At 46.8% G+C, this 13,280-nt stretch overlaps 2 protein-coding genes across 6 annotated transcripts in view; one reads left to right on the forward strand and one right to left on the reverse strand.

Moving 5' to 3' along the window:
* The window catches only part of MLLT3 (MLLT3 super elongation complex subunit), a 389,891-nt gene that overhangs the window by 238,686 nt on the left and 137,925 nt on the right, over nt 1-13,280 (forward strand). The gene's annotated exons all lie outside the window — the stretch shown is intronic.
* LOC141047587 (uncharacterized) overlaps nt 79-13,280 on the reverse strand; it is a 27,522-nt gene continuing 14,320 nt past the window's right edge. Inside the window, exons 3-4 of the mRNA XM_073542735.1 lie at nt 798-965; nt 79-256 (exon numbers count right to left, since the gene is read on the reverse strand). Coding sequence (XP_073398836.1) covers nt 79-256; nt 798-965 — 346 coding nt within the window. The remainder of the gene's footprint in view (nt 257-797; nt 966-13,280) is intronic.

Genomic DNA, 13,280 nt, shown 5'->3' on the forward strand with positions numbered 1-13,280 from the left:
CCGCCAACACGTTAGCAGTTGTTTTTGTCTGTTTACATGGGCTGACCGTGATTCAGATGCAAACTGAACAATAGGCTGCTATTGTTCTCGACAGCGCAAGTTCTGTTTACACGGGATGATGCGCTGCCGAGAACGATTATCTTTTGTGCAAACAAGAAGATAATTTCTCAAGCTTAAGAACATTTGGCTTGTAATCGGATGATCAGCTGCTTCTTTAGACTGCACGATTGTTGGGAACGGACGTTCTTCATAACAGCTAACATTTGTATTCATTCCCAAATTCAATCCACAGGAGCTACCGGATGTTTAATCTTTTCTAACTTTTAAGGGCCACATAAACATTAGGATAATGTAGATTGATTTCAAAGAACTCGGCCGACCGTCTATTGGGCATGGGTTTTCCCTATTCTTCTTCGACAGGTGGTGTCAGGGAGATAAGGACCTGCCATGTCTTACTTTGAACTGCTGACCTTTTTTCTTTTTTTTATTGGGGGCATTGTGGCTAGTAATGTGAAGGGGCACTGTGACTTGTATAGTCACTTTTGACTGTCAATGTGATGTGCTATGTCTGTACTAAATCAACTGCACTGGATATCTGCAGTAAAAATATTTTTTTCCTATATTTGGGCTTTAGTTATTCCTGTTTCTTATAGTCCGAAAAATACAGTTAATTGATTTTTTGATACCTCTTTGACAATTTTTTAATAATGGTTTGATGGTTAATGCCCAATAATGAGGAGATGTTGGTTTCATGTGTGAAATCCATGTAACATTTAAGATTGTGCAAGAATTCTTACCAGTCTCCTAGTCTTTTCTTATACCACTCAGCATTGTGCGCCCCCCCAGTCCTTTGTGCCATCTGTAGAAACTTAACTACTTGTTTTCTCATTATTGTAAGATGAAAGTCCCCCATAGGTGGAATGACCCTCAGGCAGTGTTGGAAAGGCTCCATGAGCAGCAGCAAGCTATAAATGATTTTATCATGTAAATTCCAAGCCCACAAAAAGCCTAGACAGAAGCAGAACACTGAAGGAAATTTTCCAAATCGATGTTGCTGAAAATGACTATCCATGCCATGTGCAAATGTAGCATTTTTATTTTACTTTGGGTTTCTTTTTAGTTCAGCAGCCAATTAAAAAAAATTGTGTGTGTGTGTGTATGTATATGTATGTATGTATATATATATATATATATATATATATATATATATATATATATATATATATATATACACACTCACTGGCCACTTTATTAGGTACACCTGTCCAACTGTGTGTTAAGACTTAATTTCTAATCAGCCAATCACATGGCGGCAACTCAGTGCATTTAGGCATGTAGACATGGTCAAGACAATCTCCTGCAGTTCAAACCGAGCATCAGTATGGGGAAGAAAGGTGATTTGAGTGCCTTTGAACGTGGCATGATTGTTGGTGCCAGAAGGGCTGGTCTGAGTATTACAGAAACTGCTGATCTACTGGGATTTTCACGCACAACCATCTCTAGGGTTTACAGAGAATGGTCCGAAAAAGAAAAAAAATCCAGTGAGCGGCAGTTCTGTGGCCGGAAATGCCTTGTTGATGCCAGAGGTCAGAGGAGAATGGGCAGACTGGTTCGAGCTGATAGAAAGGCAACAGTGACTCAAATTGCCACCCGTTGCAACCAAGGTAGGCAGAAGAGCATCTCTGAACGCACAGTGCGTCGAACTTTGAGGCAGATGGGCTACAGCAGCAGAAGACCACACCGGGTACCACTCCTCTCAGCTAAGAACAGGAAACTGAGGCTACAATTTGCACAAGCTCATCGAAATTGGACAGTAGAAGATTGGAAAAACGTTGCCTGGTCTGATGAGTCTCGATTTCTGCTGCGACATTCGGATGGTAGGGTCAGAATTTGGCGTAAACAACATGAAAGCATGGATCCATCCTGCCTTGTATCAACGGTTCAGGCTGGTGGTGGTGGTGTCATGGTGTGGGGAATTTTTTCTTGGCACTCTTTGGGCCCCTTGGTACCAATTGAGCATCGTTGCAACGCCACAGCCTACCTGAGTATTGTTGCTGACCATGTCCATCCCTTTATGACCACAATGTACCCAACATCTGATGGCTACTTTCAGCAGGATAATGCGCCATGTCATAAAGCTCGAATCATCTCAGATTGGTTTCTTGAACATGACAATGAGTTCACTGTACTCAAATGGCCTCCTCAGTCACCAGATCTCAATCCAATAGAGCATCTTTGGGATGTGGTGGAACGGGAGATTCGCATCAGGGATGTGCAGCCGACAAATCTGCACCAACTGTGTGATGCCATCATGTCAATATGGTCCAAAATCTCTGAGGAATGCTTCCAGCACCTTGTTGAATCTCTGCCACGAAGAATTGAGGCAGTGCTGAAGGCAAAAGGGGGTCCAACCCGTTACTAGCATGGTGTACCTAATAAAGTGGCCAGTGAGTGTGTATGTGTATATATATATATATATATATATATATATATATATATATATATATATACAGTGCCTACAAGTAGTATTCAACCCCCTGCAGATTTAGCAGGTTTACACATTCGGAATTAACTTGGCATTGTGACATTTGGACTGTAGCTCAGCCTGGAAGTGTGAAATGCACTGCAGCAAAAAAGAATGTTATTTCTTTGTTTAATTTTTTTTTAAATTGTGAAAAGTTTATTCAGAGGGTCATTTATTATTCAACCCCTCAAACCACCAGAATTCTGTTTGGTTCCCCTAAAGTATTAAGAAGTATTTCAGGCACAAAGAACAATGAGCTTCACATGTTTGGATTAATTATCTCTTTTTCCAGCCTTTTCTGACTATTTAAGACCCTCCCCAAACTGAACAGCACTCATACATGGTCAACATGGGAAAGACAAAGGAGCATTCCAAGGCCATCAGAGACAAGATCGTGGAGGGTCACAAGGCTGGCAAGGGGTACAAAACCCTTTCCAAGGAGTTGGGCCTACCTGTCTCCACTGTTGGGAGCATCATCCGGAAGTGGAAGGCTTATGGAACTACTGTTAGCCTTCCACGGCCTGGACAGCCTTTGAAAGTTTCCTCCCGTGCCGAGGCCAGGCTTGTCCGAAGAGTCAAGGCTAACCCAAGGACAACAAGGAAGGAGCTCCGGGAAGATCTCATGGCAGTGGGGACATTGGTTTCAGTCAATACCATAAGTAACGTACTCCACCGCAATGGTCTCCGTTCCAGACGAGCCCGTAATGTACCTTTACTTTCAAAGCGTCATGTCAAGGCTCGTCTACAGTTTGCTCATGATCACTTGGAGGACTCTGAGACAGATTGGTTCAAGGTTCTCTGGTCTGATGAGACCAAGATCGAGATCTTTGGTGCCAACCACACACGTGACGTTTGGAGACTGGATGGCACTGCATACGACCCCAAGAATACCATCCCTACAGTCAAGCATGGTGGTGGCAGCATCATGCTGTGGGGCTGTTTCTGAGCCAAGGGGCCTGGCCATCTGGTCCGCATCCATGGGAAGATGGATAGCACGGCCTACCTGGAGATTTTGGCCAAGAACCTCCGCTCCTCCATCAAGGATCTTAAGATGGGTCGTCATTTCATCTTCCAACAAGACAACGACCCAAAGCACACAGCCAAGAAACCAAGGCCTGGTTCAAGAGGGAAAAAATCAAGGTGTTGCAGTGGCCTAGTCAGTCTCCTGACCTTAACCCAATTGAAAACTTGTGGAAGGAGCTCAAGATTAAAGTCCACATGAGACACCCAAAGAACCTAGATAACTTGGAGAAGATCTGCATGGAGGAGTGGGCCAAGATAACTCCAGAGACCTGTGCCGGCCTGATCAGGTCTTATAAAAGACGATTATTAGCTGTAATTGCAAACAAGGGTTATTCCACAAAATATTAAACCTAGGGGTTGAATAATAATTGACCCACACTTTTATGTTTAAAATTTATTAAAATTTAACTGAGCAACATAACTTTTTGGTTTGTAAGATTTATGCATCTGTTAATAAATCCTGCTCTTGTGTGAAGTTTGAAGGCTCTAACTTATTTGCATCTTATCAAACCTGCTAAATCTGCAGGGGGTTGAATACTACTTGTAGGCACTGTATATATATATATATATATATATATATATATATATATATATATATATATATATACATCCCTGCAGCAAATACGAGCCGCAATGTGTGAACTGCAGGAAGAAAACACCAGGCTGAGACAGGAGATAGAAAAGCTGAAAGCACCAACACCGGGACATCTGAGCCAGGAGGGGGTCATGGAAATGAGGAGTGGAGAGGACATGACATGACCTCCACTGGCCAGGAGGCTGAGAGGCCAAACAACCCCAATATGGAAGAACCGGAGTCTAATCAAAGTGAGCCAGAAACAAGACCCATAGAAGAGAAAAGAGAACCTGCTACCAGCATAATCTCCAGCACAGACCCCCATCAGCAGCCACATCCCCCACCAACAACATCACAAAGTCCTGACACCGTCCTCATAATGGACTCAAATGGGAAATACCTGAATACAAGGCGGCTATTCCCAGGAAAAAGGGTCAAAAAAATCCGCTGTGCAACTATTGAGCAGGTGACAGCGGTCATCAATAATCCACGGTTTTCCAACCCAAACCATATCATTATACACACCGGCACAAACAATCTGCCAGACCAGCACCAGCAGATCTCAGGACAACTGGCCCAACTAGCAAAGACGGCACAACTAAGATTCCCAGACAGCAAAATCATTCTGTCATCTCTGCTCCCAAGAAAGGACATATTATTATTATTATTATTATTATTTATTGTTATAGCGCCATTTATTCCATGGCGCTTTACATGTGAGGGGGGTATACATAAAAACAAGTACAATAATCTTAAACAATACAAGTCATAACTGGTACAGGAGGAGAGAGGACCCTGCCCGCGAGGGCTCACAATCTTCAAGGGATGGGTGATAATACAGTAGGCGAGGGTAGAGCTGGTCGTGCAGCGGTTTGGTCGATCGGTGGTTACTGCAGGTTATAGGCTTGTCGGAAGAGGTGGGTCTTCAGGCTCTTTTTGAAGGTTTCGATGGTAGGTGAGAGTCTGATATGTTGTGGTAGAGAGTTCCAGAGTAGGGGTGATGCGCGAGAGAAATCTTGTATGCGATTGTGGGAAGAGGAGATAAGAGGGGAGTAGAGAAGGAGATCTTGTGAGGATCGGAGGTTGCGTGCAGGAAAGTACCGGGAGACGAGGTCACAGATGTATGGAGGAGACAAGTTGTGGATGGCTTTGTATGTCATGGTTAGGGTTTTGTAATGGAGTCTCTGGGCAATTGGGAGCCAGTGAAGGGATTGACAGAGGGGAGAAGCTGGGGAATAGCGGGGGGACAGGTGGATTAGTCGGGCAGCAGAGTTTAGAATAGATTGGAGGGGTGCGAGAGTGTTTGAGGGGAGGCCGCAGAGCATGAGGTTGCAGTAGTCAAGGCGAGAGATGATGAGGGCATGGACTAGGGTTTTTGCAGATTCTTGGGTGAGGAATGAACGGATGCGTGAAATATTTTTGAGTTGAAGTCGGCAGGAAGTGGAAAGGGTTTGGATATGTGGTTTGAAGGAGAGATCAGCATCAAGGATTACTCCGAGGCAGCGAGCTTGTGGGACTGGGGAGAGTGGGCAGTCATTTACTGTAATTGATAGGTTCGTAGGGGGGGTCACGTGAGATGGGGGAAAGATGATGAATTCTGTTTTGTCCATGTTGAGTTTCAGATATCTAGTGGAGAAGAAGGATGAAATAGTGGACAGACATTGAGGGATTCTGGTTAGTAGGGAGGTGATATCTGGTCCAGAGATGTAGATCTGTGTGTCATCAGCATAAAGATGATACTGAAAGCCATGAGATTCTATGAGCTGTCCCAGGCCAAAGGTGTAAATAGAGAACAGCAGGGGCCCTAGGACTGAACCTTGTGGGACTCCGACAGATAGGGGGCGAGGTGAGGAGGTGGTGTGTGAGTGGGAGACGCTGAATGTCCGGTCTGTTAGGTATGATGAGATCCAGGAGAGGGCCAAGTCTGTGATGCCGAAGGATGAGAGGGTCTGTAATAATAGGGAATGGTCCACTGTGTCAAAGGCAGCCGACAGGTCCAGGAGGAGGAGGACAGAGTAGTGTCGCTTGCTCTTGGCAGTTAAGAGGTCATTGGTGACCTTAGTAAGGGCAGTTTCAGTGGAGTGGTGTGACCGGAAGCCAGATTGTAAGCGGTCGAAGAGGGAGCAAGAAGAGAGATGGGAGGACAGTTCAAGGTAGACGTGTTGTTCCAGTAGCTTGGAGGCGTATGGGAGAAGTGATATAGGGCGATAGCTAGATACAGAGGATGGGTCAAGAGAGGGCTTTTTGAGGATAGGTGTGATGGAGGCATGTTTAAAGCTTGAGGGGAAAACACCAGTTGTTAGTGATAGGTTGAAGAGATGGGTTAGGGTTGGGATGAAGACTGTGGTGAGGTTTGGGATGAAGTGGGATGGGATCGGGTCGAGTGCACAGGTGGTGAGATGTGATCTTGAGAGTAGAGTGGAGAGTCGATCTTCTGTAATGGTGGAGAAGTTGGTTTTGAAGGTGGAGGGCTGGGAAGTCGGGAGGAAGGGCTCTGGGGGTTGTTGACCAAAACTGTCCCTGATGTTATCAATTTTCTGCTTGAAAAATGAGGCAAAGTCTTCAGCTGAGATGAGTGGGGAGGGAGGAGGTGCTGGGGGGCGGAGGAGAGAATTGAAGGTGTTGAATAACTGTTTAGGTTTGTGAGACAGGGAGGATATGAGAGATGAGAAGTAGGTTTGTTTAGCTGTGGCGAGTGTGGTCTTGAAAGTAGTGAGGGACTGTTTGAATGCGATGAAATGCTCGTTGGAGTGGGATCTTTTCCATCTGCGCTCAGCAGCCCTGGAAGCTCGCCTCAGCTCTTTGGTCAGGCTGGTGTGCCAGGGCTGTCTGTTGATTTTGCGAGTTTTGGTATGTGTAAGTGGGGCAGCGGATTCCAAAGCTACAGCTATTGTGGTGTTATATAGAGCGGCAGCGTCATCCGCATTGTGTAAGGAACTTATATCTGTAAGAGGGAGGAGGGATTCGGAGAATGAGTGTAGGTCAAGGTGTTTAAGATTCCTGCGAGGGTGTGAAAGTGTGTGGGGTGGGGATTGTAGACATGGAGTGAAGAGGGAGGAGAATGTGAGCAGGTTGTGGTCAGAGAGAGGAAGAGGTGAGTTAGAGAGGTTAGATAGGGAGCAGAGGCGGGTGAAGATGAGGTCCAGTGTGTGGCCATCTTTGTGGGTGGCTGTAGAAGACCATTGAGTGAGGCCGAAGGAGGAAGTGAGAGATAGAAGTTTAGTGGCAGCTGAGAGGGAAGTGTCAATGGGGATGTTGAAGTCGCCCATGATGATAGTAGGGATGTCCGCGGAAAGGAAATGAAGTAACCAGGTGGTGAAGTGGTCAAAGAAGGTGGTGGCTGGCCCTGGGGGGCGGTAGATGACAGCCAGTTGGAGGTTGGAGGGGGAGTAGATGCGCACAGAGTGCACCTCAAAGGAAGGGAGGGTAACAGAGGGTGGCAGTGGGATTGGGGTGAAGGAGCAGGTATCTGACAGGAGAAAACCAACTCCTCCACCATGTTTGCTGCTGGGGCGGGGGGTGTGAGAAAGGTGGAAGCCGCCATACGAAAGTGCAGCAGGAGAGGCTGTGTCAGAAGGGGTGAGCCAGGTCTCGGTGATGGCGAGGAAGGAGAGTTTGGTAGTAACAAAAAGATCATGGATGTAGGAAAGCTTGTTGCAGACAGAGCGAGCGTTCCACAGAGCTCCTGTTAGTGGGACTGGGGAAGCGGGGGCTGGGTGAATGGGTATAAGGTTGGAGAGGTTACGGAAGGTTGTGATAGAGCGTGGATGGGAGGTAGAAATGACTGTGGGAATGTGGTGAGGAGGACCAGGATTTGGAGAGATATCACCAGCAGTGAGAAGGAGCAGAGAAAGTGTTAGCAGGTGGGAGCAGGAGAGGGCATGAGGGGGCTGTCTGTGTTTGGAGACAGAGGATTGTATGTTAAGGAACAGTTTTGAGGCGGAGGTGAGGTGGATGGGGAGGATTGAAGAAGAGATGAACAGTTCCTTACTAGGAGTAGGGATTAGGGGAATTAGCAGAAAGTGAAGGATTATAGGGGTGAAAGTGAAAACAAACAGAAACATTGTTTACAGTGACTGTGTCCAGTTACCTTCAGTTCCCTTCTGGTTCAATTCTGGTTTTAATTCTTAAATTAATCTTCACACTTCTAGCACACACTTATAGCAATCACAATGCAGACTGAAGTCTATGCAGACTTGTACTCTGCAATATATGTACAACTAAGTGCAGTCAGGTGTGAAGCAGAGAGGAGTGGTCTCTGCTCATCTTGGCCAGACAATTAAGAGTGGACCAGATGTATATGATCAAGCCAGAGTAAACAAGGTCATAAATAACACTGGGGTAAGCTGGGGTTAGCTGAAAGGCATACCATGTGAATGCTAGGTGCAGAGGCAAGTCTATGTGCAAAGCTGGGTGACGCACTGTGTGTCCTTCATAGACAGACAGCAGGAGAGCAGGAGAGCTGGGTGGATGGACATACCATGTGAATGCTAGGTGCAGAGGCAAGTCTATGTGCAAAGCTGGGTGACGCACTGTGTGCCCTTCGTAGACAGACAGCAGGAGAGCAGGAGAGCTGGGTGGATGGACATACCATGTGAATGCTAGGTGCAGAGGCAAGTCTATGTGCAAAGCTGGGTGACGCACTGTGTGTCCTTCATAGACAGACAGCAGGAGAGCAGGAGAGCTGGGTGGATGGACATACCAACCACACCATCCAGAACATCAATATGGACCTAACAGCAAGAATGAAATCTGTGCCAGGAGTGATTCTGGCCCAACACCCCTCCATAAATCACCATCACCTCTATGACAGTAAGCACCTGAACAAATCAGGGGTCAGCCTTCTGGCCAAAGAGCTGAAGGACATTGTACTAAACAGAGACCACCCTAGGCCTGGAGCCAACACCAACCAGAATCCCATGAAAAGACCCCCGACAATAAGAAGGAAAGAAACAACAATTATATCAAAGGAAGCTGAAAACATACACCCTCACCCAAAATTGGACCAGCAGAGGAGGAGACCACCATGGAGGAGTTCACCGACCTCACACAGAGACATGCGAAACAGAGGCATACAGAGCAGAGACATACAGAGTAGAGATATGGAGGAGATAAAGACTCTACTCAACACAGTGTGCAGGAAACTAATGTGACTGGACGGAAACAACACCATTAATAAACCAGTCAGAGATCCGGTATGTCCTACACAGCCATACCCATTACAAGGTATATACACCCAAGAGATATAGAAAAAAAAAAAAAAATGACCTCACTTACAATCAGCAGCTGGCATATTCAGGGTCTCAACACCTCGGCCTTTGGATGTAAAACAAATGACCCTGACTTTATACAAAGACTGAGAAATATAGACATTCAGATCCTCCTGGAAACATGGACCAGAGCCGAAGACGAATCTCTGGTGCCCATCGGATACAGGGAAATCTCTGTCCCTGCCCTGAAAAATAAAAACATCAAACAGGGCCGGAGCTCAGGAGGAATACTGATCTGGCATAAAGAGGAGCTCCACCAGTACATCAAACCGGTGAAGAGAGGAGGCAGCCACATATGGATCAGGATCAGCAGCTCCATCCTCACCTCTCAGTCTGATGTCTATCTCTGCGCCACCTATATACCACCGCCAGAGTCACCCTACTTCAATCCAGACTGCTTCGAGATCTTACAAAGAGAAGCCGCCCACTATCAGGGCCTGGGCAAAGTTCTCATCTTTGGAGACCTCAATGCAAGAACAGTTAGAGAAAACGACTTCCTGACCACAGATGGGAACATCTACATATTTGGAGCAGAGAATAACGGCCAAGACTCAATAGTCACAGAGAGAAACAGCTATGACAGTACAGTCAACAAAAGTGGTTAAAAGCTCCTGAACGTATGCAGAAGTTTAGGACTTCATATTCTTAACGGACGAACCAAAGGAGACACCTTAGGGAGGTGCACACTAAACTCCCATGTAGGGAGGAGTGTAGTAGATTATGCCATTACAGATATGAACCTGGCAAATGTCAGCGCCTTCATAGTCTCCCCACAAACGCACCTGTCAGACCACAACCAACTTCTTCTGTACCTGAAATCTACAGAGAAACCATCCACTCAAAAGCCACAGCAGAGCGGCCTCTTCACCCGGCCTCCATCCTATAAATGGCACAAAACGTCGGCATTAAAGTATAAAGAGGTTCCCAGCAGACCTGAAATACAGCGGATGCTCCACCACTTCTACAACTGCGAGTACCAGCCTAACCCAAAGGGAGTGAGTCAAGCTGCAAAAGACCTCAACAATATATTCTATGCAATGGCCAGACTGTCCGACCTTAAAAAAGTCAACTACAAGAGACCAAAAGAAAAACAGATCAATGGATGGTTTGACAGAGAATGTAAAGCCGTACGGAAGACCCTGAGAACAGCCTCAAACAAGAAACACAGAGACCCCAACCACCCGGGTCTGAGGGAAGCCTATGAAACCATACAAAGGCAGTACAAAACCATCCTCAGGAGGAAGAAGCAGAGTTACATCTCCACCAAACTTAACCAACTCCAAGACGCCCTCCAAGACAACTCCTTCTGGGAACTATGGAACCACATGGGCACAAAAGACAAGAAAAACAACATCCATATCCAAAATGGCAACATCTGGCTCCAGTACTTCAGAGACCTCTATAAAGACATTCCAAAGGAAGAACTAAGCCAAGAACAGGAAAACATAATGGCAAAACTAAAAGCAATGGAGGAGAAAGTAAAAAATTTCCAAAACCCCGTGGATGCACCTATTACATTACAGGAAGTAGCAGAGAGAATCTCTTCCATAAGATGTAGAAAAGCCGGTGGCCTGGATGGAATCCTACCAGAAATGCTGAAGTACAGCCCACCAGAATTACTGGCCGCAATGGTTAAACTCTTCAATATTGTGCTAAGCGCCGGCTACTTCCCTCCTACCTGGAATCAAGGCCTCATCACACCCATCCACAACAATGGGGACAGGTATGACCCAGCCAACTACAGAGGAATATGTGTCAGCAGCAACCTGGGAAAACTATTCAACAGCATCCTGAACAAGAGGATCCTCAGTTTCCTCACCGAGCACAACGTCCTCAGCAAGAGCCAAGCAGGCTTCATGCCAAACCACCGCACTACTGACCACATCTACACCCTGCACAGCCTCATTCAGAGCCACGTCCACAATACAAAGAACGGGAAGATATACGCCTGTTTTGTGGACTTTAAAAAGGCCTTTGATTCGGTGTGGCACCCAGGCTTATTCCTGAAACTGCTGGAGAGCGGAATAGGAGGAAAGACCTATGATGTTATCAAAAGCTCCTACACCGAGAACCTCTGCAGTGAGTGTGAACGGCAGAAGAACGACTTATTTCCAGCAGAGTCGGGGAGTCAGACAAGGCTGCAGCCTAAGCCCAACGCTCTTCAACATTTACATCAATGAGCTGGCTACCGCTCTGGAATCTTCCACAGCACCAGGTCTCACCCTCCACGACGCGCAGGTGAAATTCCTGCTGTATGCAGATGACTTGCTGCTTCTGTCACCAACCGAGAAAGGCCTCCAAGACAACCTGAAAATCTTAGAGAAATTCAGCTCCACCTGGGCTCTACCGGTCAACCTAAAGAAAACCAACATCATGGTGTTCCAGAAGAGAAAGAGAAAATCAGACCAGCACCCTTCATTTATCCTCAACAACTGCGCCCTTACAGGAACGGACAAATATACCTATCTGGGCCTAGAGATTCACCGATCAGGGAGCTTCAAACAAGCCATAGAGACCCTGAAAGACAAGGCATGCAAAACCTTCTATGCCATCCGAAGGAAACTCTACCATCTAAAGCCACCAGTGAGGGTCTGGTTAAAAATCTTCGATTCTATCATCGCCCCAATCCTCCTGTATGGCAGCGAAGTCTGGGGTCCTCACACCTACCCAGACTGGTCAAGGTGGGATTCAAGCCCAACAGAAATATTCCACCTGGAATTCTGCAAGCACCTTCTCCAAGTCCATCGGAGCACCTCCAACAGTGCTTGCCGGGCCGAGCTGGGCAGATTCCCTCTACACATAACGGTTCTAAAGAGGGCACTGTCATTCTGGGCTCACCTACGTAGGAGCAATCCAAGCTCCCATCACCATAAAGCCCTGACAACATGTAGGGGAAACAGAAAAACCAGGACCCTCGGAACAACTCACCCAAACCCAACCTGACCAGAAAACCAATCACAACCACCTGACAAAAGCCGGTATCAGGAAGATGGTAGACGAAGGCCAGGAGAGGTACGTAAGTGACTGGAAGAACGACATCATCAGCTCACAGAAACTGACCATGTACCAGAGTCTACAGAGAGACTACAGACTGGCTCCATACCTGGAGAAACTCCCGGACCCCAAAGACTGCAAGATCCTGAGCCGGTATAGACTCAGTGCCCACAGTCTGGCCATCGAATCCGGCCAACACAGGCAGAGCTACAAGCCCAGGGAGGAAAGAGTATGCCAACACTGTGACCAGGAGGCCCTGGAGGATGAGACCCACTTCCTGCTACACTGCTCCAAGTACTCAGCAGTGAGGGACACTCACTTCAGGAGACTCTCACATCTCTTCCCGGATTTCACCACCATGAAGGAGGAAGAGAAAACATACATCCTGCTGGGGGAAGAAGAGAGAGCAGTGGAGATAGCAGCGCAATATGTGAGCGAATGCCATAGACTGCGAGAAAGAGAACTATGATATGCCATGGACTTCTATGGCCCCCACCCTGGATATGCCCCAACCCCCCATCCACGTTCCCTATGCCATGGACTTCTATGGCCCCCACCCTGGATAGCCCCAATCCCCCATCCACCTTCCCTATGCCATGGACTTCTATAGCCTCATCCTGGATCTGCCCCCATGCCCCCATCCACCTTCCCTATGCCATGGACTTCTATAGCCCCATCCTGGATCTGCCCCATCCACCTTTCCTACAGCCCCTTCCCAACATCCCTACAGTCCCTATCCCTATTCCCTTCTGTACACCTGCTTTGGCAAAACTAATGTGTATTTAGTCCTGCCAATAAAGCTTCTTTGAAATGAATTTGAATATATATATAGCGTGTGTGTGCGTGTGTATGCGTGTGTGTGTATGTATATATATTAGTGTGTGTATGTATATAT

Source organism: Dendrobates tinctorius, unplaced genomic scaffold (genome assembly GCF_039654945.1).
Source record: "Dendrobates tinctorius isolate UK_male_01 unplaced genomic scaffold, ASM3965494v1 ptg000128l, whole genome shotgun sequence".
Taxonomy (NCBI): domain Eukaryota; kingdom Metazoa; phylum Chordata; class Amphibia; order Anura; family Dendrobatidae; genus Dendrobates; species Dendrobates tinctorius.